The following is a 26740-nucleotide window of genomic DNA, read 5'->3' as shown; positions in this document are numbered from 1 at the left end:
TGAAGTATAGATAAGTCACCCCTCTAGCAGGCCTTACAGCCCTAAGGCAGGGTGCACTATACCATAGGTTAGGGCATAAGTGCATGAGCACTATGCCCCTACAGTGTCTAAGAAAAACCTTAGACATTGTAAGTGCAGGGTAGCCATAAGAGTATATGGTCTGGGAGTCTTTCATGCACGAACTCCACAGCACCATAATGGCTACACTGAAAACTGTGAAGTTTGGTATCAAACTTCTCAGCACAATAAATGCACACTGATGCCAGTGTACATTTTATTGTAACATACACCCCAGAGGGCACCTTAGAGGTGCCCCCTGAAACCTTAACCGACTACCTGTGTAGGCTGACTGGTTTTAGCAGCCTGCCACACACCAGACATGTTGCTGGCCACATGGGGAGAGTGCCTTTGTCACTCTGTGGCTAGTAACAAAGCCTGTACTGGGTGGAGATGCTTATCACCTCCCCCTGCAGGAACTTTAACACCTGGCGGTGAGCCTCAAAGGCTCCCCCCCTTTGTTACAGCACCCCAGGGCACTCCAGCTAGTGGAGTTGCCCGCCCCCTCTGGCCACGGCCCCACTTTTGGCGGTAAGGCCGGAGGAGATAATGAGAAAAACAAGGAGGAGTCACTGGCCAGTCAGGACAGCCCCTAAGGTGTCCTGAGCTGAGGTGACTCTAACTTTTAGAAATCCTCCATCTTGCAGATGGAGGATTCCCCCAATAGGATTAGGGATGTGCCCCCCTCCCCTCAGGGAGGAGGCACAAAGAGGGTGTAGCCACCCTCAGGGCTAGTAGCCATTGGCTACTAACCCCGCAGACCTAAACACACCCCTAAATTCAGTATTTAGGGGCTCCCCAGAACCAAGGAACTCAGATTCCTGCAACCTAAGAAGAAGAGGACTGCTGAACTGAAAAACCTGCAGAGAAGACAGAGACACCAACTGCTTTGGCCCCAGCTCTACCGGCCTGTCTCCCCACTTCTAAAGACACTGCTCCAGCGACGCGTTCCCAGGGTCCAGCAACCTCTGAAGCCTCAGAGGACTACCCTGCATCTAGAAGGACCAAGAACACCCGAGGACAGCGGCTCTGTTCCCCAAAGACTGCAACTTTGCAACAAAGAAGCAACTTTGAAACAACCCACGTTTCCCGCCGGAAGCGTGAGACTTTGCACTCTGCACCCAACGCCCCCGGCTCGATTTGTGGAGAACAAACACCACAGGGAGGACTCCCCGGTGACTACGAGACCGTGAGTAGCCAGAGTTGACCCCCCTGTGCCCCCACAGCGACGCCTGCAGAGGGAATCCCGAGGCTCCCACTGACCGCGACTGCCTGCTTCAAAGACCCGATGCCTGGTAAAAACTCTGCATCCGCAGCCCCCAGGACCTGAAGGATCCGACCTCCAGTGCAGGAGCGACCCCCAGGTGGCCCTCTCCCTTGCCCAGGTGGTGGCTACCCCGAGGAGTCCCCCCCTTGCCTGCCTGCATCGCTGAAGAGACCCCTTGGTCTCCCATTGATTTCTATTACAAACCCGATGCTTGTTTGCACACTGCACCCGGCTGCCCCCGTGCCGCTGAGGGTGTACTTTCTGTGTGGACTTGTGTCCCCCCCGGTGCCCTACAAACCCCCCCTGGTCTGCCCCCGAAGACACAGGTACTTACCTGCTGGCAGACTGGAAGGGCACCCCCTTCTCCATTGAAGCCTATGTGTTTTGGGCACCACTTTGACCTCTGCACCTGACCGGCCCTGAGCTGCTGGTGTGGTAACTTTGGGGTTGCTCTGAACCCCCAACGGTGGGCTACCTTGGACCCAAACTTGAACCCCGTAGGTGATTTACTTACCTGCAAAAACTAACAAACACTTCCCTCCCCCAGGAACTGTTGAAAATTGCAGTGTCTAGTTTTAAAATAGCTATATGTCATTTATGTGAAAACTGTATATGCTATTTTGCTAATTCAAAGTTGCTAATGTTCCTACATGCAATACCTTTCATTTAAAGTATTACTTGTAAATCTTGAACCTGTGGTTCTTAAAATAAACTAAGAAAATATATTTTTCAATACAAAAACCTATTGGCCTGGAATTGTCTCTGAGTGTGTGTTCCTCATTTATTGCCTTGTGTGTACAACAAATGCTTAACACTACTCCTCTGATAAGCCTACTGCTCGATCACACTACCACAAAATAGAGCATTGGAATTATCTCTCTTTGCCACTATCTTACCTCTAAGGGGAACCCTTGGACTCTGTGCATACTATTCCTTACTTTGAAATAGTGCATACAGAGCCAACTTCCTACACCACTCTATCTGCATACTCACAGTTTACTCTGCATGCACACTGATGACACTACACATTCACACATTGCTCACCATACACACACACACACATTGCTCAAAATGCACTCACATACCACTTACTTTGCATTCAGAGACCACTCATTCTGCACTCAAGCAACATACACCTTTCCTCTTAGACACTGTTCGTTCTGCACCCTCATCACCCACTCAGACATTGTTTACCCTGTACTCATATACCAGTCGCATACCTTGTACTCACATACCGGTTACCTTGCACTCACACATCACTCACTCTACACTCAGACACTGCTCAGCCTGCACTCACCCGCCACACACCTCACACTGAAATTGCCTACCACTCAGCTTGCACTCGAAAACTCCTCAGCAGCATTCACATATAACTCACACACCTCTCACCCTGCTCTCAAACTTCTCACCTTACACTCATACACCATTGGGAGACTCTGCAGCAGGAAGGGAGATAGATCTCCACATGGAAAAGTATAAAGAAAAATAACATGCCAAGTTTTGTTGGTGGGTGTACATAGGTGTCATTCCTCTGTTGGATGTCGTTAAAATGGATGTGTGCATGTTGTAATACTCAGTGTTACCCAAATATTATGTGCTGCATGTATGCACTGTATTAAAGATGAGTCTTGTCACTGTCAATGCAATAAATATATGCTCTACATTAGACATATGTGTAGGAGATGTGACTGCCCTTTTTTACTTCTTGGGTCCCAGTTTTGCACCTCTGTTGAGGGTTGGGTCTCTGGTGCCTTGGCTTGTTCTTACAGGGGTATATTTGTTCCTCCATACACATCAACCTGAGGAGATGGGCATGTCACTGTAGAGGCATATAGCATCTTATGGCCTTCATGCTGTGAGGGTGGCACATAGGGAGTTCATTGCCGTTAAAGGATGGATAGTGATCTGACTGTGTTAAGTGATGCATCTATGTTGATAGAATACTAGAAGGTTCACATTTCATCCAACTCTGGTGTACAGTTTTATGTTTCATACACCCATGGCATTTGTTGAAGCGCTTGGTGGACCTTTGTCAATATGTCCTTTTTTCTCTATGAGACAAATATTCGAGTAAATAAGGGTCACCCTCGGCAAATACATTAAATTAGCTGGTCTTAGGGTGTATCATTTTAACATAGAGAGAATTATTAGGCTGTATAATAAAATGTGTTTCATAGCGCAAATAGTTCAGATGAAATTGGTAGAATTGTATACTTTTGTGAGTGTTGAAATTAATAAACAAAGTCAAAAGCTGTATTAAACTTGAATATGACATACGCTATTTTGAATTATGTGATACGATCAGTATAAGAAAAGATTATTCAACCTTGCATAGTTTTAATTTTTAGGTGTCCTAGGTTTATGGTAAGAGCAAGCTAAAATAATACACAGTAGACAAGGAGATAACGAGAAACACACACTTTGCTTTGTCGTCTACATGAATTGTTCTGAGTAATAAGATAATTGAGGAGTCAAATAAAACTTGAATTTTAAATTCCTTTGTGAATTAATAACCATACATGATCCTGATACGTGAGTGTAACCGGAGAGAAGAACCGGGGCCTGAAAGAGTAAGGTTGCCCTCCACAGAAAGGACCCATACACATGGTTTTGTGGTGCCCTTTTTGTCTTCATATTTTCCCTTTGCCTCCTAAGAATAAGGTTTCTGAAAGCGCCAAGAAGGGGTGGGGGTGTTTGTATATCTGCTATTGGGAAGGGTGTCTACTCAACTGTGTTGACACAACTGTGTTTACTTAACTGTGATGGTATCCTCTGAATCAGGGCTGAGTCAAGACAGTGGGGAACCAGTTGCAGCGCAGTGGAGACTGATGGAGTGACAAATGTCTGTCAAGGATTCTTCAAGACCTAAAATGGCTGGGGTGGACTCAATGGGAGGGTTCTGTGTAGGAAAGGCAACAGTGGCGGCCGGCAGCTTTAGGAGGGAGGGAGGCGGGCGGGAAGCACACCCACACACACTCATTCTTTCACACACAGACACGCAAGCACATCCATTAACAACACTCATAACATTCAAACATGAACGCACGCACCAAACATTCATTTTAAAAGTTCACACACAATCATTCTTTCACACACACATACACGCACGCACATCCATTAACAACACTCATAACATTCAAACATGCATGCACCAAACATTCATTTTAAAACATCACTCACACACACACACACACACATACCTTCAGCCTCAAGGTCCCAGGAGGGTTGGGACTGCTGCCTATTGGAGGGAAGGCAGCAATCCCAGCCTCATCACAGAGTGGGATGGGGTCAGTGAGACTGCTGACCCCACCCCACTCTGTGACGAAGTGTCACTGATTGACACTCGCCCTGGGCGCTTCAGGACTTAAACCTGAAGCACCCAGGGCGAGTGTCAATGGGTGACGCTTTCCTCGTCACCCAGGGGAGGGCCTCGAGGCACCTTTGCTGAGCCAAGGAGGTCATGCCCATAGGGGCTGTGACCTCCTCAGCCCAGCAAAGTTCAGCTCAGGCAGCCAGGTGTCTGCGCAAATCGCGCATGCCTCACTCCTGGCTGCCTGAGCTAAAAATGAAGAGTGTCTGTCAGGCCACAGACACTCTTCATGAGGGGCACAATGTGGGGGGGGGGTGTGGCCCCTCCGCCCTAAAGGACGGGCCGCGCCTGAAAAGCAATAACATCAAGGAAGTACTCAATGGAGATACCATAGGAGGATGAGAATTCCAGTGTGCAGAAGTGTCGGGCGGCAGTAGCATAAGGCCGTCACTTGTAATTCCTAATCTAGTCATGTATAAATTAAATATAATGGAGTATATTGACATATTTGGTATGAAACAAAGTTAGGTATGCTGTTAAGAACAGTTGTTTTAGCAGTGTTACGAGAAGGCATAGATTTGAGGTTTGCATTGATTAGAAAGTGGTGTACGGTCCCTGGAGTGGATGTGTCAGTCAGCTTGTATGTGGTTGATTTTAGAGCCTCAAATGTGTTGTCAAACTCAACAAAATTCTTAGGATTGGCTTGTATCATTATCTTTATTTCATGTGCTGAAGGTATTTGTGTTAGTTATTGAAGATACAGACCCCTTGTGCTGACCGCAATTCATAGGCCAGATGGAGATGAGGAACAATTGATTGAAGGTTAAGGATTCAAATGTTTAGAAATGTAGGTCACTTTTGGTCAGTTCTTAGTAGGGGGGCTTTTTATCCACAATTATGGTCTCAGGATATTGGTTAAAGCACACTGTGTGTGTTTCTGAGGACTATGTGCCCAGAGGAAAATACAATGGAAGTTTCACTTGCTAAATAGATAGTAGAACCCAAACCAGCATAAATCGTTAGACAATAATACCCACCCCATTGTTGCTGGAATCAGTTGGAAATGTACACCTTACCACTCATAAGATGTAGAAAAAGTCACATGCCAGTAACTAAGCCCAAACTATTTTCAACTGGTCTTGCCTGAAATAAAATATAATGAATCTGGGATCCTTGCTCCTGCTAACTTACAATGTTAAGTTCAAAAGTGTGCTAAACATGAATGATAATATTATCTTGCCTGTACCAGAACAGGATATTTAGTCTGTACTGTCCAGTGGCTCACAGGACATTACTAGACCACAAATAAGCCCAAGAATGTGACGGTGACTTTTGCTATTCTCACTGATGAAAACACAGGGCAAATCCAGTCAAATGGTAGCCAACCAGCTTCTAAAATGTCAGTTTGATTCAACCAATCTGATTGACAAACAATGCATGGGTCAATGTTTTAACCATGTTGGATATCTTTAGAATGGCAGAATTGCTGAAAAATCAAACATCTATCTGGATTGCTTGAGATTTAAGAAAGTGTGGGGCATTCTGCACACTGGGCAGGGGAGCTGGGTACCACAAGCTCTACAGGACTCGATGTCAGCACCCAGGCTATGCTTTTCTCATTTCCTGTACATTAATTCAAATCTCAGAAATGACAGATCTGTACAAGAATCTTCACCAGTTATCCCCAGGCATATGTGAAAACAAGCTTTGTTAGTTTCACCAAACTGTGACGACTGCAATGTTTTAAAAAAATGGACAGCTGTAGTAACCCTTTGTGTCAAAGGAAATGTTCCCAATCAGTCCAATAGGATGGGGGGGGAGACCACAAGGACAGGAAGTAATAAAGGCCCAGGGAATAACTTTATCACAATGTCTCTTATAAAGACTTATTCCCCAAAGGAGGGCACTTAAGAACAATTAAATGTGAAAGACCTCATGTGCAGATGTATCTCTGCGGTGTGATGGTGAACCTTTCAGATGGTGCCAGAAACTCTATGATTGTGAAGGAGGGACAGAGAAGCTTACATTTACAAGAGGCATGTGAAAATCATATGGCGGGCAAGGTCTGGTGTAATTGATGTTGACTTTAAGAGATTGATTCAAGAGCACACGTAGGCTAAAGACATAGAAGTATATTGTAATAGTCCTATAGTTGTTGCTCTGCTGTCTTCCCAAATGAAGGAAACATCAGGAAGATATTTCCACTCTGGTGTTCTCAGTATTTGAAGGGTTCCTCCACAAGCTGGAAAGGACCCTCAGGGCACAAATAGGTGCATTCTCAACTCAGTGGCCGATTCATGGGCCTATACTGGTCCACACTGAATCCTACAATTTCAGTCTTGGCTCGAAGCAGTGGGTAGTACTTGGAATCTTAGTCTCATTTGACTTATAGTTCAGAAGTCAGTAGGTGACACATATATTGGTTTCCCAGTGTATGGCCAGCAACCTACCTGGGTGAGGGCAGGTCCCATGTAATACCATTCCATAATCTTAGGAGTAGGGCTAAATAAAATCAGGTACTTAGCTAGATAATCTCCTCTGCTCTTCTTCAAGGAGTAGAAGATTGACTAACTAATGGGGAAGATGTCTATAATTATTTAAATTAAATAACCTCCACATTGTAACCTCATTAAAGGGGGTTAAATGTTCTATAGAGTCATACTGAAAACAAAGCTCAGTGGTTCCAAAAGTGATTGATGCACTGTTTGCCTAAAACAGGCCTCTCTAGCCCTATCTAGATAGCCTTGGCTATCTTTGTATGTATTTTGAAGTCTATCTAGACAGCAAGATGGTATGTTGGACCACCTCTATATCATCAAGTGAGTTTTAATTTAAAGTTGTGTTATAGCACAAAACGTGTTAAGTGGGAGTACAAGGCCTCTGATATAGAGACCAGCATCTAGTCAACGCATTGCCCATGCCAGGCACCACAGGAGAGTGTAGACTTTCTGCAGATGTGTTACAAATGGGCTACTAACTCCATAACCATCTTGAAGCATTGCAATTTGTGGCATGAGACTTTGTGAGTATCATTTACACCTCAGAGATTTCTTGTTATCCAGTCTGCTGTCTGCTATAAAAGCTGACTAGGCCCTGTAGGTAAGCAAGTTTATTACTGGTTCGTTAAAGGACTTAAATTGTACACCAATCAAGTCATTTGATCATCCCTATAGTGAAAAACTGAAAACAGTGTTTATTGAAGAGAAGAAAAATGGACTCATGGTGCTGCATTTGGAATACAGTATGACTTGGAAGTGGGAAGCTTGCACTAATCACATTACGCTGTTCTAGACTTTGCTGTTGTTCCAAATATATGTAATTAGACAACATTTATTTTCTAATTATTACATAGATTTAAAAAATCATAATTCATCAAATTCGCAAATTAATTTGCTATTGTCATAGAAAATAAAAGGTGCTCAAGCCCATTTGTCACATTTCAAAATCTCACCTGAACTAAAAGATTCCTTGCAGAGGAAAAAGTAATCATACCATAGATGAACTATTCATCAGAATATGACAACAGTTCGACTAGTAGCATCAGAAACATGTTAATTTTCAAAAATCTGAGCGGCCATGTTGATAATCAAAAACAAAATGTCATACTAAAACCTTCAGCCATAAACGTTGTAAAGGGGGAAGAAGCATATAAATGAAAAAACTCATTGTTTCTCAAGGAGTATAGCATCAGGGTAATGGAGGGTTTCCATACTAAATAATCTCGGTCTGGTCTCTGACATACTAGCATGGCGTTTTTGTTTCAATACTTGTTTGGGATCTATAACACCCCATTTCTGTATTAAACCAAAATCATTGTTTAAACCTTTAAGAAAATTTATCTGACTTAAAAGATCCCTTTCCCAAAATCTTTCACTATATAATATCTCATTCCAAGGCAAAACTGAATTTTTAGTTTGTTCTGCGGTTGTCAAGAAGGTGCCAGCCTTAAAAATCAAGTGCCTGCAATGTTTGTTCAAGATATGAGCCAAAGCTCAAGCCTAATGCCCTGAAGCACTACTTTGGGTGGAAGATATGGGACAAGTTTCAAGCAGTGGGATCTTGATATTGTCTCAAGAAATTCTATCACAAGTTGTAAGCTGTATGCTATAATACGCCTACGAGGCTACTTTACCTTTGCAGGATAATAATGAAGTTATTGAATCTGTTGTTTTGAATATCTTTTTCTAAAACAAGGCTGCCCTTTGGTACCCCTTTTCTTCAACCTATATATATTGCAGATCTCTCAACAGAAGTGGATGCCATGGTGACACTTGCCCCTAGTCTTGGTGGTCAGCCACTGTCAAATAGCTTGTACACAGATGATTTGTTACTGCTCAGTAGCACAAGAGTAGGCCTACAGAAACTACTAAACTGCCTTGGCTCATAGTCAGAGGTTAATGGGCTAGACAAAAAGACAAAAAATATCCCACTTAATCGCAGCATCGTAAACAAATGCAAATGATACCTTAAAAGAGAAATAATTGATGAAACGCTCAAATATGTGTACCTAGTTAGGATAGACCCAAGAGCTACATTTGCTTCTTAGAGAGAAGTGATTAAGAGTAAAGCTCCGGCTCTTAACCAAGCCTTTACTATGCTAGCAAAATCTATTCTGAGGCACAACCTCTGGCCTTTGGCCACAGGATTGAAGCTAAATTGTTACCTATTCTCACATATGGAATTGAAATAATGATAGGTGCAGAGTCCAGCCTCCTTGATAGCATTATGATAAAATCCGATAAGCAGCTTTACAACTACCGTCATCTACATCGCTTGGCCAAGCCGGGCTGGAGTTTTCACTGATACAGCAGACACTTGCCAGGCCAGCAGCACTTGTTAAATATTGTCACAAACTACAGTTAGCCATCAAGGGTATACTGGCCAATTTAGTCTGGTCAGAAATTACTCTTCAAAGAGGGAACGGCATATACAAAAAGTATCGGGACAAAAGTATTGGCAAGCTCGAGCTGGGTGATTTATGGAACCTTAATATATCTGATCATGCTTTCAGAAGAGCAATAAATAAACCAATTAACCTGCAAAGCTGGCTGTAGGATAAAGGTAAATTGGCCAAGCGTTCGCCTGGGTGGCTTCTACTGAAATCATATGAAGTCCAAGGAGACTCCCCCCTCTTGGAAGTCACCTACCGTCTGAAGATTAAACTGGAAATATTGGCTTTAAGATTGGGTGATTGTGGGAGATGGGGTCAGAAATATGACTTTGAAGGCTTATTTGGTTAAGAAGTGTTGTCATCTTTATTTGCCAAAATGATATTGAAACAGTTATAAAAGAGTTTTTCTTCCAAACATTGCTCCTGTTATTGTTGTGAGATGTTGTAGTTCTCTGTACAAGAGGGAGTGTGTCCATAATCGTGTTTTCTTCTTGTTCTTTTGTTGTAGCACCTTGGTCAGAGTGTGTGACTGCCAGAGGCCGCCACAGCCTCAGCTCTCCTGAGCTGTGGCAGGGAGTCTCCAAGTCTCTGGTGTGGTCCCAGCACTCCACCTTGAACCACTAGTTTTTGAGTTCACCGGTTTCCTCATGCTCTCTCTCCTCGTTGTCTTCGTCTTTGGCCTCCGCTCCCTCTTCCTTCTTGGTGTCTTCATTTCTCTCCTGTTCTGTCACTCCTTCTCCTTCCTCTCTGTCAGGCATCTCTCCTCCATCCTCCTTGCTTGCTGTCCTTGTCCTTCCTCTATTTCTACCCATTTCTCTCTGGCTTTATGATTCCTCCGCTTTGACTTCTGGGTATTTCCTTTCGCTTTTTCCTTCCTGTCGAACCATATGGAGTTACTGCCGTTCGTTTTGTCACTTCGCCTTTTCATAGGTGCTGTTGCTGATAGAAGAACACCAGTTGGTGTCTCTCTACAGCAGGTAAGGAGTGAGGTCAGGTGGGTGAAATTTCACAGTGATATTCCATCTTTAGACTTTTTTTCCAAGGTGGAGAAAAGATGATCAAAGAAAGGATTGGAAATGTCACCTATGGCACCAAGCGTACGAGCACATAAGTTGCATCTGCCCAGTTCTTGGCAAACAGCGAAGAAGCCTGATGAGAAAATAATTTAATACACTGGATTTAGGTCTTATAGATCAGCTATTATTGAATCACTGGATCCAAGAAATACAATGCTTAATATTTAATGTACTCAGTTTATGGATTGTTTGTAATGCCCTGATTAAAGCAGCACCCCAAATTTCGGAGTAGATTGAATTGGATGGGGAGGAAGGCTTCAGATAAAAACTCAAAATGTCTGAAACTCTTATGTGAATATGAAGGGCTGCTAGGGACATTATATTTTGGCTGGCACTCTATCCCACCATCTTGAGTATTTGCTCTGTTCTTCTTAACCATTTATATCAGTGTTTCCCAACCTGTGGTCCGCGGACCCCCAGGGGTCCATGACACACTCCCAGGGGGTCTGCAGGCCTGGACTGGCATTAAGGCATTTCTCCAGCTGGGCCTTCACAGAAACATGTGCGTGCTTTTTTATCGGTTTATTCATTTGTGCGGCAGCTTTAAAAGCACTGCAATGTTCAGTGTAAACTTTGGGACAAAAATAAAAGTGTCAAGATAACTCTGGTGATTATTGTACCTGCTGGAGAGATGGGAGTTTGTCTAGTGGCAGATTTGACTCATTGGAGGTAGTACAGATGGTTAATATTCCAGACGCAAAGAACATGTATGATGCAAAGAACCACATTTTATGTGCATAGCACAGTGGTACTGCTTTTGTCACAGAGATTCTTTTGTTATTGTGCAGTTCATAAATCACAATCATAATTTAGCACAGTGAGTTATAAACTGCCAACAAAGAACTACATGGAACAAATTAGAAAATTATGTTTTTTCCAGTTCTTTCATTACTTCTAAAGAAAGGTTTGCTTGCATAAGAGTACACTATTATTGATGTCAAGGCTAGCCACGGTGTTATGTTCTGAATCCTGAGTTTGTGTTTCTCCAGACCATTCGGTCTTAGAAAAGGACTAACAGTATGGATGTGGTGAATCCTACACCTTGTAATCCCCTGTAAAGTGTTTTGACACCCTACACTGGTATGAGAGGTGCTATAAATCAAATTAAATACATGTGACAGAGAGGCTATGGAGAGATGAGAGGCCTTTATGGTTTTACTTCCTTTCCTTTGCCCACCACACATTGAATAAAAAGGTTTATGTATCTAAAAAATAAAAACAAAAATCGCTTGGGAAATGTAGAATGTGACTTGAGGATTCAGCTTTCCTAAATAAAACCAAACATTGAAAAGTTAGTCGCCAAGATGCAGCCCCAACCTTCCCATAAAAGTTTTCCAATTTTTGCAATTTTTTCCAACATTACATAAGGATATGTTTACTAATTTGAGTATTTGTTTGGCGTGTACTTGTTTGAGTATTTTTTGTGAATTACTGTTTTAATGTTTGAAATTTAAATTGTACACATTTCTTGAGGGTCCCCGGCTTCCAGTAGTGATTCAGTGGGGGTCCTCGGGTGTCAAAAGGTTTGGAAACACTGATTTATATAATGGAATATCAGCATTAGCTGACTGTTTTGTGTCCACTTGTGCATCATACACGCCTTTAACAGCCATGTATGTTTTAGCTGGGTAGAGTTGCCTACTTGTGTAATTCTGCCAGTCATAAAGGCATTGGTTGACTGTTTGGTGTCCACTTTACTTCTATAAGCTTTGACAGTCTTGTGTGCTACAGTTGAGTCGAATTGTATAATTTTCTTAGTCATACAGGCCTTTACTATTTATGGCGGGCTGCTAGAGATCTTACATTTTGGCTGGCTCCCTCTACCGCCATTTTAAATACTATGCCTGCTTGTTATATTTGGTTGTATGAGATAACAATAGTAACAGTTGAATGCCTTGTGCATTCAACTATAATATATAAGCCGCTGAAGTTCAATATGTTACTTGATAACACATCGTTACTTTGCGTAGTTTTTGCACCTTGCACAAGTCAAGATCAATCAAGTATAATAGTAGATAACAATTAAGAGGTTGGACGGAATTGCCGATGCCCATATGAGAGCAAAGATCCAAAAAAGTTGAACTTGATGTATAATCTCTGCTTAGAAAGGTTATCTTGGAACTGAGAAGCCTGTGATGGGTATCAACAGCATATACCTGACCATCCCTTTTGTGCTGTTCTAACGACTTATCTATGCGGAAGATCCTAGGATGGAGGGTGAAGAAGACCTCTAATAGAAGCGCTTGAAATGCTTATAGTACAGGGAGTGCAGAATTATTAGGCAAGTAGTATTTTTGAGGATTAATTTTATTATTGAACAACAACCATGTTCTCAATGAACCCAAAAAACTCATTAATATCAAAGCTGAATATTTTTGGAAGTAGTTTGTAGTTTGTTTTTAGTTTTAGCTATGTTAGGGGGATATCTGTGTGTGCAGGTGACTATTACTGTGCATAATTATTAGGCAACTTAACAAAAAAATATATATACCCATTTCAATTATTTATTATTACCAGTGAAACCAATATAACATCTCAACATTCACAAATATACATTTCTGACATTCAAAAACAAAACAAAAACAAATCAGTGACCAATATAGCCACCTTTCTTTGCAAGGACACTCAAAAGCCTGCCATCCATGGATTCTGTCAGTGTTTTGATCTGTTCACCATCAACATTGCGTGCAGCAGCAACCACAGCCTCCCAGACACTGTTCAGAGAGGTGTACTGTTTTCCCTCCTTGTAAATCTCACATTTGATGATGGACCACAGGTTCTCAATGGGGTTCAGATCAGGTGAACAAGGAGGCCATGTCATTAGATTTCCTTCTTTTATACCCTATCTTGCCAGCCACGCTGTGGAGTACTTGGACGCGTGTGATGGAGCATTGTCCTGCATGAAAATCATGTTTTTCTTGAAGGATGCAGACTTCTTCCTGTACCACTGCTTGAAGAAGGTGTCTTCCAGGAACTGGCAGTAGGACTGGGAGTTGAGCTTGACTCCATCCTCAACCCGAAAAGGCCCCACAAGCTCATCTTTGATGATACCAGCCCAAACCAGTACTCCACCTCCACCTTGCTGGCGTCTGAGTCGGACTGGAGCTCTCTGCCCTTTACCAATCCAGCCACGGGCCCATCCATCTGGCCCATCAAGACTCACTCTCATTTCATCAGTCCATAAAACCTTAGAAAAATCAGTCTTGAGATATTTCTTGGCCCAGTCTTGACGTTTCAGCTTGTGTGTCTTGTTCAGTGGTGGTCGTCTTTCAGCCTTTCTTACCTTGGCCATGTCTCTGAGTATTGCACACCTTGTGCTTTTGGGCACTCCAGTGATGTTGCAGCTCTGAAATATGGCCAAACTGGTGGCAAGTGGCATCGTGGCAGCTGCACGCTTGACTTTTCTCAGTTCATGGGCAGTTATTTTGCGCCTTGGTTTTTCCATACGCTTCTTGCGACCCTGTTGACTATTTTGAATGAAACGCTTGATTGTTCGATGATCACGCTTCAGAAGCTTTGCAATTTTAAGAGTGCTGCATCCCTCTGCAAGATATCTCACTATTTTTTACTTTTCTGAGCCTGTCAAGTCCTTCTTTTGACCCATTTGCCAAAGGAAAGGAAGTTGCCTAATAATTATGCACACCTGATATAGGGTGTTGATGTCATTAGACCACACCCCTTCTCATTACAGAGATGCACATCACCTAATATGCTTAATTGGTAGTAGGCTTTCGAGCCTATACAGCTTGGAGTAAGACAACATGCATAAAGAGGATGATGTGGTCAAAATACTCATTTGCCTAATAATTCTGCACTCCCTGTATATATCGTTATTCGGATATCAAGTTAGATTGGAAATTAGGATTGCTGTTCTTTAGCCTTTTTAAGGATGGTGTATTGTGTATTTGCACATTATATCGGTTGGTGTCACCCTTGCATATTAAATATGTAGACATCTGCACTTTAGGACAATTGTGCACATTGTATAGGTTTGAGGACTGATTATTCCTTGGATGGCTTACTGCTTATTATTGTGTCTTTTATATGCGAGTTGTTATAATGTTTATGGTTTCAATTGACTAATAAACTTTACTTCATCACTTTGTATTGGCATTTGTTGAATGGGTTCAAATCAAAATAATCCTGCTAAAATATGATAAAATATGTTGAAGTCTTGTAACAAAACAATAATAGTCAGAATACTTCTTATGATAGTGTACTTGTGGCTAGTAGAGGTAGTTGTTAGACTAAAGTTACATCTGTAGATTGGCTATACAATAAACCATGGAATTTAATAATCTGCACAGTATTATTGGGGTGGGGAGGCAATGGCATAGTAGTGTATCAGTCTGGTCCACTGCTAATCAGAAGGAGGCACTGCCGTCAGAATGGGGGCCGGAGTTGGTCCTGAGGAAGCAAAAAATGTAACATCTTTTGACCAGTCCTGATGTTTAGCGAAGGGACTCTATAGTCAAGCTTGGGTAATGTGATGCTGGGCAATCACCAACAGTAAGACCACTAGTTTTCTCCTAGGGCAGGGAATATCAGCACCATAGCCTAGGATCATGGGAAGCGGTACAAACAGAAACCAAAAGCCAATGATTTCACCAATCATATCAGTGACTTCAGAACAGAAGGAATATATTAGGGGACTGGCCCAGTCCTAATGGAGAAAATCTGCAGAGTCAGTAGAACATTGTCAGCATATTGGGGCCCGTGTGGAGTTAATTTGGCCTAAGCACTGTGGAATGTAAAAACCCAGTTAATGAAAATAAAGTGTGTAATTATGTGTCTTTGGCTAATGGATATTTGTTTTATCTGTTCACAGCAATGTATCCATACCTCTGGGAAAATGGATACACCATAATCAGAATCCCATTGTCCCCTAGGGTCAATAATGGAGAGTGGGTGCAACTGAGAATCCCATTTTCTAGTAGTGGTTGAGCGGTAGGTCTGTGAAAGAGGGGAGAATTCCCTTGGCTCATGGGGAAAATCAGTAAGGTCACCCAAGCCTGGAATTGCTCTAGTGTAAGAAAGAGACTGTCCCAAAAAAACTGACCAACTAGGGGAACATCAGGGCACAGTAATGTGGAACATGCAGCTCCATCTAAGGATAGAGATAGGGATGAATTGTCAAAGACAGGCATGGGTGCTGAGTAGGTTGGGTGAAATCTGCCAGCAAACACATTACTGAAATTGTGCAACGTATGGTTTCAATGTATTTATTGGGTCGTGTTAATGAGGTAACTAAAACCATGGCAAGCCGGCTCATCTACAGCTGATTTATCTCAATCAGAAGATAAGGGGCTGTGCAATTTGTGCTAATCCAATAAACAGCGTAATGTGCCTATGATGCAAGGTAGCATAGTTTGGGGTTAGGTACAGTGAAGCTGGCCCATCCACAAGCTCTAGTAAGTCTTTCCCAGCTCCCATGCAGTATCCTACCACCTCATATATGTCTGGGTATTAGTGTCTGGATTTGGGAAAATAGTTTTCTACCCAGAGGAATGCAAATGTTTCTAAAGAGATATAGTAGTTTATGGATGACCACTATCTTCACTAGTGCTACTCTGCCCAGAAAGGACAGAGGTGGGGTTATCCAGTGCTTGACCGATGCCTTGAGTTACCCAGCACATAGCCGTTATTGACCCAAAGGATTGAACCAGTTATCCTAGATAGAAGTGTAGCAAGATAGCAAACTGAGTCAGTTCTCCACACTAGAGGGAAGCCCAAATAGAATGGCTGTGTGACATCCATAAGGGGAAAAGTTTTGGATTTCCCCCAATTTATGTGCAGTATGGCATAAAAGCTGAAGAGGATGATGTCACAGATAATCGAGTCAGAATGACTTCCAGATTCCTAAGGAATTGGAGAATATTGTCAGCATTCCCTGTGTGGGAAATGTCAAACCTCTTTGTATGTGCGTTTCCCATAATAAAGTGGTGACAGGCTCCACAGCTATGGCAAATAGCACCAGTGAGAGTGGAAAAGCCTGATGTGTGCCCCTACTAACAGCAAACTCTGACACAATATAGCCATTGACCCTGACTTTTGCTATTGATCCTAACTTCCTAACCTTCAGAAAGCACCTCAAAACATGGCTTTTCAAGCAGTAACCCCCCCCCCCGCCTTGAGACCCTGCTGGGTGAGTAGTGCGCTTAAGAAATTTGTTTGATTGATTGATATACAGTAATTGCGTCAGGTTAATAAAATAGTGACTTAGGGCCATCCGATGAAGGACAGCAAACAGGGAAGGCCACCCCAGGCAAATCAAAGACTTTTTTGCATCCAAAAACACTAAGATCGCCTGAGTCTCTGGCTTTAAATGGTGCATGATTGCGGACAATGTCCTCAAGTATTTGAGGTGTCCCTACCAGGAATAAAACTGGGTTGGTCCAGTAGGACAGGTTTGTCCATTGAAAGGTTCAGTCTATTAGCAAATATTCATGCCAGTATCTTAGTGCCCATTTTCAATATAGAGAGCATTTAAAAGCCAGCATCATTAGGAACCTTTCTAGGTTTTAAGATAATGGAGATCAGACCACCTCTTGTGGTTGGTGGGAGGAAACTAGAGTCAAAGGCCACCTGGCATTACTCCAGCAGCCATGTGACAAGACGTTTCTTGAATTTCTTATGAAACTCTCTTGTTAGAACATGAAACCCAGGCACTTCACAGCTGGGAAAAGCATCTACAGCCTATAGTATTTTGAATAGTGTGATTGGTGTCAACAAGAATTCCTATGTGCTGCCCGTCACCCGTGTCAGCGTGTCATCAGTTAGGAAGGTGTCTATTTGATCACTTGAGAGGGACAGTTTGGAGGTCTCTGTAATAGGTATATGATTTGTGGAGAATTGTTTCCATGCCTGTCACAGATACATTCTCTCATGAGCGCAATGCAGGCAACACCTTCTTGGGCTGTGTACCCTGCAGGAGCAAAGCAAGTATTCTATTGAGTCTTTCACCCTCTCTTTATACATGGGCTCATGCATGCTTGTCTAAGTTTGAGCCTTCATGGTTGGCGGCCTCTTGAAACTAAACCAGCAATCTGTCTAGTCTAGCAAGTGAAGTTGTGTCGCATGACAAGTCGTATTGCAGCTGCATGTTACGCAACTGAGCTTCAATGGTTTGAAATTTGGTCCTAAGGGATTTCAAAACCCGCATCTACTTGGAAATTACAATCCCTCAGATGTAAACTTTAAATGGATCCAAAGCTAATGAATCATAACCCCCCATTTTCACAACTAAGCTCTATAACGCCTTCTAAAGATATCTGACCCTGAACAAAAATCTAATTAAAGTACTGAGCCTGATTCAATAAACTGGAGGTTACACCTATATGTTCGTCGGACTGTACACTTCCTGTGTGTTTTCCTGTTTTCCTGTGAGCCAACAAGAAAACTTACTGTAATCTTGTTAAGTATAAGTACTGTCAGTTTATGAATGTCTATGTTGAGCCAGTTGTTAACATAATACTCACGCAATGCCAAAACCTTTCTCTGAAAACCAATTGGTTTATGGGCCAGTATGACCAGATTATCGGCATATGATAGACAGATCACCTGAACACACCCTATTTTGGGGAAAGATAAAACATTATCTTTTAATTTGGTTCTCAAAATAGCCAGATATGAACTAAACGAAACTGGAACCAACAGAGAACCTTGCTTTAGTCCGCTGTGCACAGGAATACCTTTGGTAACCTGGCCTGTATTTCCAATGCCACCTGTGCCTAATTGGACATATGCAGGAAGCGTAGCAGGGAAAAAGGCTGAGAGAAATATTTAAATAATCCATCTTATTCCATTCCAGAGTTGCACTCTATCTATCAAAAATTAAACTGTGTGAACATCAATGAAACAATATAATCAAATTCACTTTGCTCCACTGACTTCTGCTCTAAGGGCCAAACGGAAAAAAAAGAAACTAAGCAGAGAACCCCTAGCGACAAAAACCTTGTTTCAGAAGAAATCACAATTTACTCAAGATTCCATGCATTCAAAGGTTGCAAAGCTATTTTCAAGCAATCCTTAGCAATGATATCAATCAGGCGTATCTATTTCTAATTAAAAATCAAATTTACATCGTACTTCTTATACAGGTTTCACGTTAGGTTTTTTATGGGTTTGAGAAAAGAATGTGTCAGCCACAAAAAGCTAGTACCAATGAGCAGCCCACCATTTCACATTACAGCACAGCTGGTAGATTAGCAAGTCCAGCTGCTTTATTTAAATCCATGGAAAAATTACTTTTCTGAAGTTCAGATAGACTGTGTCATTTTGTTGCAATGTCTAGGAACAACCTAAGTCCCATTAAATGGACTTCAAAGAATAAAATTGATTCAACCCTCTTCTATGCAATGCTGGTGTCTGAAATAGCAATCCAGTTTGGCCAGTTTGGAAAACGTTAGTTTCTGCACCCAGTGCCTGCTTTAAAGTATAGAGAGACACCATTGAATAGAATCACCGGAAAGAAAATTATATTTTTCCTGAGGGTCTCAAAGTTTGCTCAGACTCTTGGCAAAGAATAATTTCTCAACCTTGATAACTTTCGCCCAGAAATTGATTTTAGGATGTGGAAACTTTTTAGTAAACACTCACGACCCACAAATGTGAAGTGCCCTCTGCTTACATCAGATGAAACCCACCATTTAAATCAATCAGAATTCCAGGTTTGTCTATCCAAAATGTCTTCTCACACTGGGAGCTTTTTCTGCAACTCACACATTCTTTATTGAAGGCTCCAGTTTAGGTGATCTGAGGTTTTAGAACTTTTTCCGTGCAATTAGCACCAACTCATGCTACCGGAACTGAAATTTTTTCAAGGGCCTACAATAACCTCTCCACTGAGCTAAACTGACACGTGAGTTCTGGCCACCATATTTGTTGTGGTTCCAGTAGAAAAGACCAAAAGGACACTCTGAAGAAATTATACACCTCTTCTCTCATGGACTTCATAGAGCTCCAAATGATGATGATTATTAAATGCCTCTATGGCCCCATAAAATGGTTAGATGCATTTTTGTTGCATGTTCTCCTGTTTTCATCATTAAGCAGTTAGGTAATACATTCGGATGATTTTTATATTGATTTCGATGAAGACATCAATTAAATCATGACCTGATTTTACTACTTGCAATTTTTTTCATTCTTGCATTCACCGGCACCGCTGGCGCGGTTAAACCTTGATTATTTAATGGTTATAATAAATATGTTTCATATCAATAGCTATGCTATGCAAACACTTCATAAATGAAATATTTAGTGTTATCAATAAATCGTAATTATATTGTTATTTATTAAGTTTGTACTTTTAGTGAATGGTTTCCCATCTGCCTCTGGTATTGTTCCTGTCCTATATTTTATTTTGTGAAGTGAAATGCTCGATTTCTTACAGATGGCTTGTAAAAAGTACTCAGTGGTCGTTGGCAACTTCGTTTAAGTTATTTTCATAAAGTTCACTATAACACTTACCATTTAAAGCATATCCCCTGCAGACTAATTACAAGTAAAAGACAAGTAGAAAGAGACCACCCCCTGAGAAACAAATGACTACTGTGTGACTGTAGCAACACAAATTGGAATCTGGATATAATTGAATAGAAATTCCAAATTTATGATTATTAAATGACATTTTAATGAAAAACTCAGTCAGGATCTTTCATTCTGAAAGGCCAGCTCACAGTAGTTCTTCACACTGCACTTTTGTGACTCATTAATGCAAGGTCAAGTCTACCTAACATAAATACTCCTGTAAAATCTTGGCTGGATTGTTTGCTCAGGCTCATATGATGTAAATGGAAAATTCATAAAATGTCAGGTAAACTGAAGATGCAAATGTGTTTTTAACCTCTGGCGTTTTGATGCATGCACTCAATTGGAGCTGTGCCTCTCAATTTAAGTGTTTTTTGGGGGAAACCTAGTTAATAATGCTATTGGTACTGTCCATATAGAAACAGATTGGACATTCAACATGAGGAAGGACGGAAAGAGAACACAGAAAACTTAAATCTATGCTTGGTGTGTGGTACTGATCAAAGGTCACAATTTTAAAACAAGGCAGTGAGGAAAGGTTCTAAACACAACAAAACATTTTTAAACTTACCTGCATTCATTTGCATATTGCATGCAGATCTGTTTCTGAGTTCCCGATTTGGAAAGTGGGAGCAGGGGAATCTTCACAGAAGTGGACATTTTGCGCCCGATTTAGAGTTTGGGACATGGGTTTCTCCATACCACACATGGCAGATAACCTGTCCACCTTATTACTTGTGTCAGAGGACCAGCTGGATAACAAAACTGAAGCGGGCCCACTGCAAGGTACATTGAGGGTCCCTCCCTGACCCAGTCAGGAGCTCTCAGGCACCCATCCACAGTGTACTGTGCTAAGGGCTCCCACTGGAGCAGAGGCTGCCATGCTAATGTTATGCCACCATGGGCAGCTCCTCCATCCGCTGCAAGTCCTTTCACAAGGAAGGGATAATAAAAGGGATAATAAACGCTGTTTATTATCCCTTCCTTGTGAAAGGGGTGGGGCATTGGGGGTGATGAGCAGAGGGGAGTACACTCTGCACTCCCCTCAGAGCGCATGTGTGTTTGGCCGGTTGTCTCGGTCCGGCCAAACACACATGTGCCCAGGGATCTTTCCAGCCTAGCATCACAATTGCTGGGCTGGAGAGAGCCTGCACAGGCTCCCAGTCTGCCTGGGAGCGCCCTGGCTGGGCGCTCCCAGCCAATCGTCAGGATTGGCAACAAGGCAGGCTGGGAGCCTGTGCCTGCATGCAGCAGAGGAGCAGAGAAGCGGCAACCTCATCAGTAAAATATATGAATGTTTACAGACTTGATTTAGAGTATATACTCAAAATGGATTTTCCTTTCTCGAGGAACGAAGATGTATGAGATTCCACTTAGGGCTAAGCTCACATAGACAACCTCAAAAGAGAATTATCCATCCCTGTCAGAAGTCATCTTGAGGTGATTTTAATTTCTCTTTCTCCTTCCATTTCCTTTCCTCCATTTTGTGTGTCCACATCTGGCCACTGCAGTGAATGTGTAGGTGAATCCACATCACCTTTGCAGGACCAGCACATCCCACCACTCTCGGAGGATGCAGCACAGACCGTAACCCACAGGTTAGAGCTTAAAGTTGTAGGACCTACTTTGTCTGCTGGAGGAAGAGTTGAATATAGTTGATACTGGGCTCCATCAAAACATAATGACTGTTAGACCTGGCATCCTTGGCGTGGCCTCCCCTGTCTTTTTTGCCTCTGCTTCCCATGTTTTGACTGTGTGCTGGACTCTGTTTTTGCTGTTTTTGGTACCCTGGGCACTTTACCACTGCTGAACAGTGCTAAAGTGCAGGTGCTTCCTGTGTAAAATGTGTGTGTAATTTGCTTTTCCATGACTGGCACATTTGATTTACTAGTAAGTCCCTAGTAAAAGAACTAGATATTCCCAGGGCCTGTGAAGTTTTAAACTTCTGGAAAAATTTAACTGATAAGGTGGTAAAAAGTGGTGGGTCCCTGGATACAGTTGCCCAACAATGACAAAATAAAATGTAGATGCATCAAAATTACTTTTTAGCTTTATAGAGAAAGTAAAAAGATGGGTCTTCAAAATTGCGTCTGCTTATGGAAGGCAAGAAGAGTTGCAGGAAAGCTTAAAATCATATCTTGCCTGGACACTGTAAAATGCCACAAACGCAAAAACTTTAAGTCCTAGATGCAAATTAAAGAATTCTATGGAAATAGTTTATTTAGAGTTGATCTCTGTTCAGTTTATCTAGTTTAATTGCGCGAGGTTCATGTGAGAGAACTTTTCTTTTAGAAAAAAAGAGATGACCTCACCAGGGGTCATAAAATGCACTACAAAAAAGAACACACTGGGAAGAGGTTCAGGGGCAGGTAGATTTCTTAAACATTGTCACTAGAATATTATGACATTGTCACTAGTGCAATACCTGCAGTGGGAAACATCTTCATACTGAGCTGAGACCATACTGTGAGACTGTGAAAGAAAAACAAAAGTAGTCCAATAGTTTAAAGAACAACTCAGTTGCTAAACTGAATTATATGAGCTCGTCACCCAGGACCTTGCCCAAGCCTCATTATGTTCAAAACAAATTTATGAAAACCTACTGGTGTTATTATCTGTAAGTGGTGCACCATATGTGTGGAATGTTTGCTGTTGTATTGTGAGAAAGCAAGGGACTGGTAAGGGTGCCAGACTGTATTCAGCATCATTGTGCACACACGGAGTGCAAGTGTATAGATGGATGAATGCATGGATATATGGGTGTAGATGAATGGAAGTTGCATGGATTACATTGATGGAGGGATACGTGAATATCATTGCACAGGCACAGCTGAACAGATTTGTGAATGGGTATGTTGCTATGGGAGGATGGAAATCTGGATCAGTCTGAGTGAATCTATGTAGATATTTATATTTATAGCCTAAGGCTAGTCAAAGGCAGTGGAGCATTGCCATGGCCAATGACAACCATACAGTGTCAATGAGTAATAGGAGTGTAAGCTGGGTTAGGCTGTAGGTGTGTATGTATATACTATTGCTATAGCCTGAAACTACCCAAAAGGCAATGGAGCACTGTCATGGTCTAAGACAACCATAAAGTCAATGAGTAATACGAGTGGGAGCTGGGTTATGGCTGATGAATGCATTCTGATGCAGTGTTCTTTAAAGAGGTGAATCTTCAACTCTTTCCTACATTAGGGCAGTGTTGGGGTGGTCCAGAAAGAGAAGAGGTAGTTGTTCCCAGTCCTGACTGAATAGATGAATAGCGTCTGCCTTGCATAGATGAATGGACGATGGATGGATGGATGCATGCATTGTATGGATGATTCAGGAATGATTCTAATTGGGTGGCAAATACACGCAGGGGTGTGGGCAGACTGAGGAGTGAATGCCTAGAAGGGCATGGATACAAAGATGAAGCCATCATGGTGGTGCATGAATTCATTAATGTCGAGGTGTGCATGTCTGAATGGGTATGTTGGCAGGGGAAGATTATGTGAGAGTTTGTAGCCGGATGAATGCATAAAAGCACAGGTGTGGAATGATGGATGAACAGGTAAATATTTGGAAGTGGGAGGGAGTAGGGATGGATGCATGCATCCACAGATGGATTCATCAATTGATCAATAGATCAATGGATGAGTGGGGTTGATGGAAGAAAAAGGAATATGTAGTAAATGTAGGAAAGACCAGGGACCTTGGTGGGAAAATAGGAAATAATTACAACTAAATCGGAGGGGTTTAGGGAAAATCTTAGGAAGGATTTGCAAGTATGTGTTAGAACAAAATGCACACCCATGAAAGAGTAAGATAATTCAATCCACAAAATACAGTTCTTGTTCTAGTAAGGCCCAAGTTTTGACAAAACAGGTTGAAGCATACTCCAGTCTAGACTTGGAGCAAGTCAAGCACTACACATGGTAGGGTGTCCAGATTTTGAGGGGCAAAAACCGGAACAGGTCAGACATAAAAGAAGGACTAAAGACTTTACACTGATTTTTATATCTGGCCTGTCCCGTTTTTTTGCATAGCTTTGTGAATGTGTGCCTATACATGTGTGCTAAACTCTGTAACTGAATGCAACACACTCTCATAGAAAACAATGGAAACAAATGAATAGTCCATTGGAACTAATGGTCAATTAATTAAACTAATTTGATGTTTGGGGGACTTTTTAAATCAATGAAATGTTGAACCTTTAACCAAGTTTAATGAATGCTAAATGAAATAAAACTGTTAGTGGGGATGAGTATTTTTTAAAGAACTATGTAAAAATGAATAGCTTTAATGTAAATAATAAATATAAAGTACAATAATATTTAATGCACATGTACCTTGTTGAGTTATTATCATGTAAAATATTTTTACAGGTTAGCACCAATTATTGAAAAATAGCTTATATTTATATTATACAATAACGCACAGACACACACATATGAATTATAGACCTTATTAATATACACTATACTTTTCCATGTTTCCCATGGAGAACTCTCCACCTGAGTGATGGGAGATCTCTGGCAACAAGTGGAAAGTTACTAGTAGTAACTTTACATTCTTAAATTCTGTTGTTGTGGGCTCCACGCCAAACATGTATGTTTACACTTGGGTGAAATTCTCCATTAAGAAACAGTGAATGGCAAAGAAGCAGACGATTCTACCTGGGTGTTGAAGTAAATGTACACATGAGTAAATATGTATATGTACCTTGATGAATATGGCCTGTGCTCTATTCACATCGTACACTGACTAGAGACAAAGGGACTGCAATGGGTTAATACTGCATTAGCTAGACTTTCAGAGTGATGAATGATACTAACATCCCCTGCCACGAATCATACGCAAAACTTCTGTGTTATCTGTGGCTTTAGGAGATTGTCACGAATGCACCTAAACACTCATTAAGGTAACCTAAAAGTAATCAGGGCTGCTGGGCCTAATTTTAAAGTTTCAATCACAGCTATATAAAGGCACCTGAAAGATAAACTCTTTTGGGAATGACTGTGTGTACTGATATTAGTGTGATGCACGAAGGGACTCACTCAGAAGCCTTATTAAAGACATTGAACCGCAGAAAACAGGTGAGCTGATACTTAATGCATACTAGTAAATAAAACCTTTCCCCAAAAGCACCACTACCAACAAGGTTCATTCCAAAACACAAATGTGAAATATAGTTTATGTTAACAGAGAGAGCTGTAGAGAGACGTTTATATCTTTGTACTAATTGAAGGGATCTTTATTGCTGGTCATGTCTTTTACTGTTTTCTCTTTGCTATGACATTTATGGTTTTATGGATTGTTGACCTCTGTTGAGGTCTAAATCAGTCAATTAATACATTACTTAATATATTTGAATTTGACAAAAAAAGACTTGCAGGCGACTGGAAAACTAACATTTGAAAAGTGTACAACAAACCCCATCGCGAACACATTGTCGGCCAAGTGTGATGATTGTATCCCCGCAGCACGGAACCACGGGTGTTCAATACCCGCACCAACACAATTCAATCACAGAGGCTCGAGATCTGAGAAAATCTATCACCGGCACCGCTGACCTGCAAGCTGCCGTGTGTCAGTGCTATCGTAAGGTTGTGGCCTCCCCGAGTTATGATAACGAGATTTTCCTTTTGTGTATCTCAGTGTGACTCCACCCGGTGGGCGGCCGATATATCCTCTCTCCACTGTCTTGTCTTACCTGCCACACGGGGTCCCTCTGTTCCGGGAAGAGCTCGAAGTACTTGTGCGCCAGCTGCACCGGTGGCAGGGTGTGTAGCCTCAGGTTGGTCCAACTCTGAACAAAGTTTGCCAGGTTAACGAAGGTGTAGAGGCCCAGACGGTCGTTTCCGTAGTTGGACAAATGGGTCATGAAAATACTGATCTGAAACGAAAAGTTGGAAAAGGTCAAAATTGGGAATGTCAAACCAATACACAAGAGTTGAGAGAGACAGACATCAAATAACAAGTCAACCTCTGATGGTGCAAAAAATAACAAGGTATGGCGCACTTTATTGGTCTTTCCACAACTACGCCGTGGATTGAAGAACCATACAATGTCTCAAGTCTAAGGGGATTTGGCGCACGTCAGCACAGCAAGGTGGCCTGCTGGGCTGCCCTGCATGAAAGTGAAAGGGTAGGAATGTGCTGTATCTATAGCACATAGCACTGTCCCGTCCTTTCCCCCTGCGATTTCACCGTTTCGGCAGCCTAGTGCCAACGCAGGCACCCTTCCACCAGGTGTCTGCGTGGTAGCCAGGATTGTTTTTGTGCTGGAAGTGGCATCTTCCTGCACAAAAACAACGCTGGAAAGCTTTTTTTCTCTTTCTATGTGTGCTGAATGCAGCACACATAGAAAGAGAAAAAGAAAAGAAATGAGGAGTAACTAAGGGCCAGATGTAGCAAGCAGTTTTGCCCATTTTGTGTCTATGGGAAAATGGGTTCGTACATATGGCCCTAAGATATTTCTCCTTTTTGGGCCTCCCCTGTGAAGGTATAAGGTTCTAGAGCATGCTAAGGTTTACAGGCTATCGTATGGGGCCATTGAAAGCCATGCAAAGAGGCTTTGCTTGGCCTCATAGATATGGGTCAGAGGTTTGCGCCACCTCTGC

The 26740-nt window shown here is 42.0% G+C and overlaps 1 protein-coding gene across 1 annotated transcript in view; it reads right to left on the bottom strand.

Moving 5' to 3' along the window:
- NDST4 (N-deacetylase and N-sulfotransferase 4) overlaps nucleotides 1-26740 on the bottom strand; it is a 1173706-nt gene that overhangs the window by 223440 nt on the left and 923526 nt on the right. Inside the window, exon 7 of the mRNA XM_069234161.1 lies at nucleotides 25831-26013. Coding sequence (XP_069090262.1) covers nucleotides 25831-26013 — 183 coding nt within the window. The remainder of the gene's footprint in view (nucleotides 1-25830; nucleotides 26014-26740) is intronic.

Source organism: Pleurodeles waltl, chromosome 1_2 (genome assembly GCF_031143425.1).
Source record: "Pleurodeles waltl isolate 20211129_DDA chromosome 1_2, aPleWal1.hap1.20221129, whole genome shotgun sequence".
NCBI classification, from domain to species: domain Eukaryota; kingdom Metazoa; phylum Chordata; class Amphibia; order Caudata; family Salamandridae; genus Pleurodeles; species Pleurodeles waltl.
The sequence above is the reverse complement of the archived record's forward strand: the minus strand, read 5'-3'. Positions and strand labels throughout refer to the sequence as shown.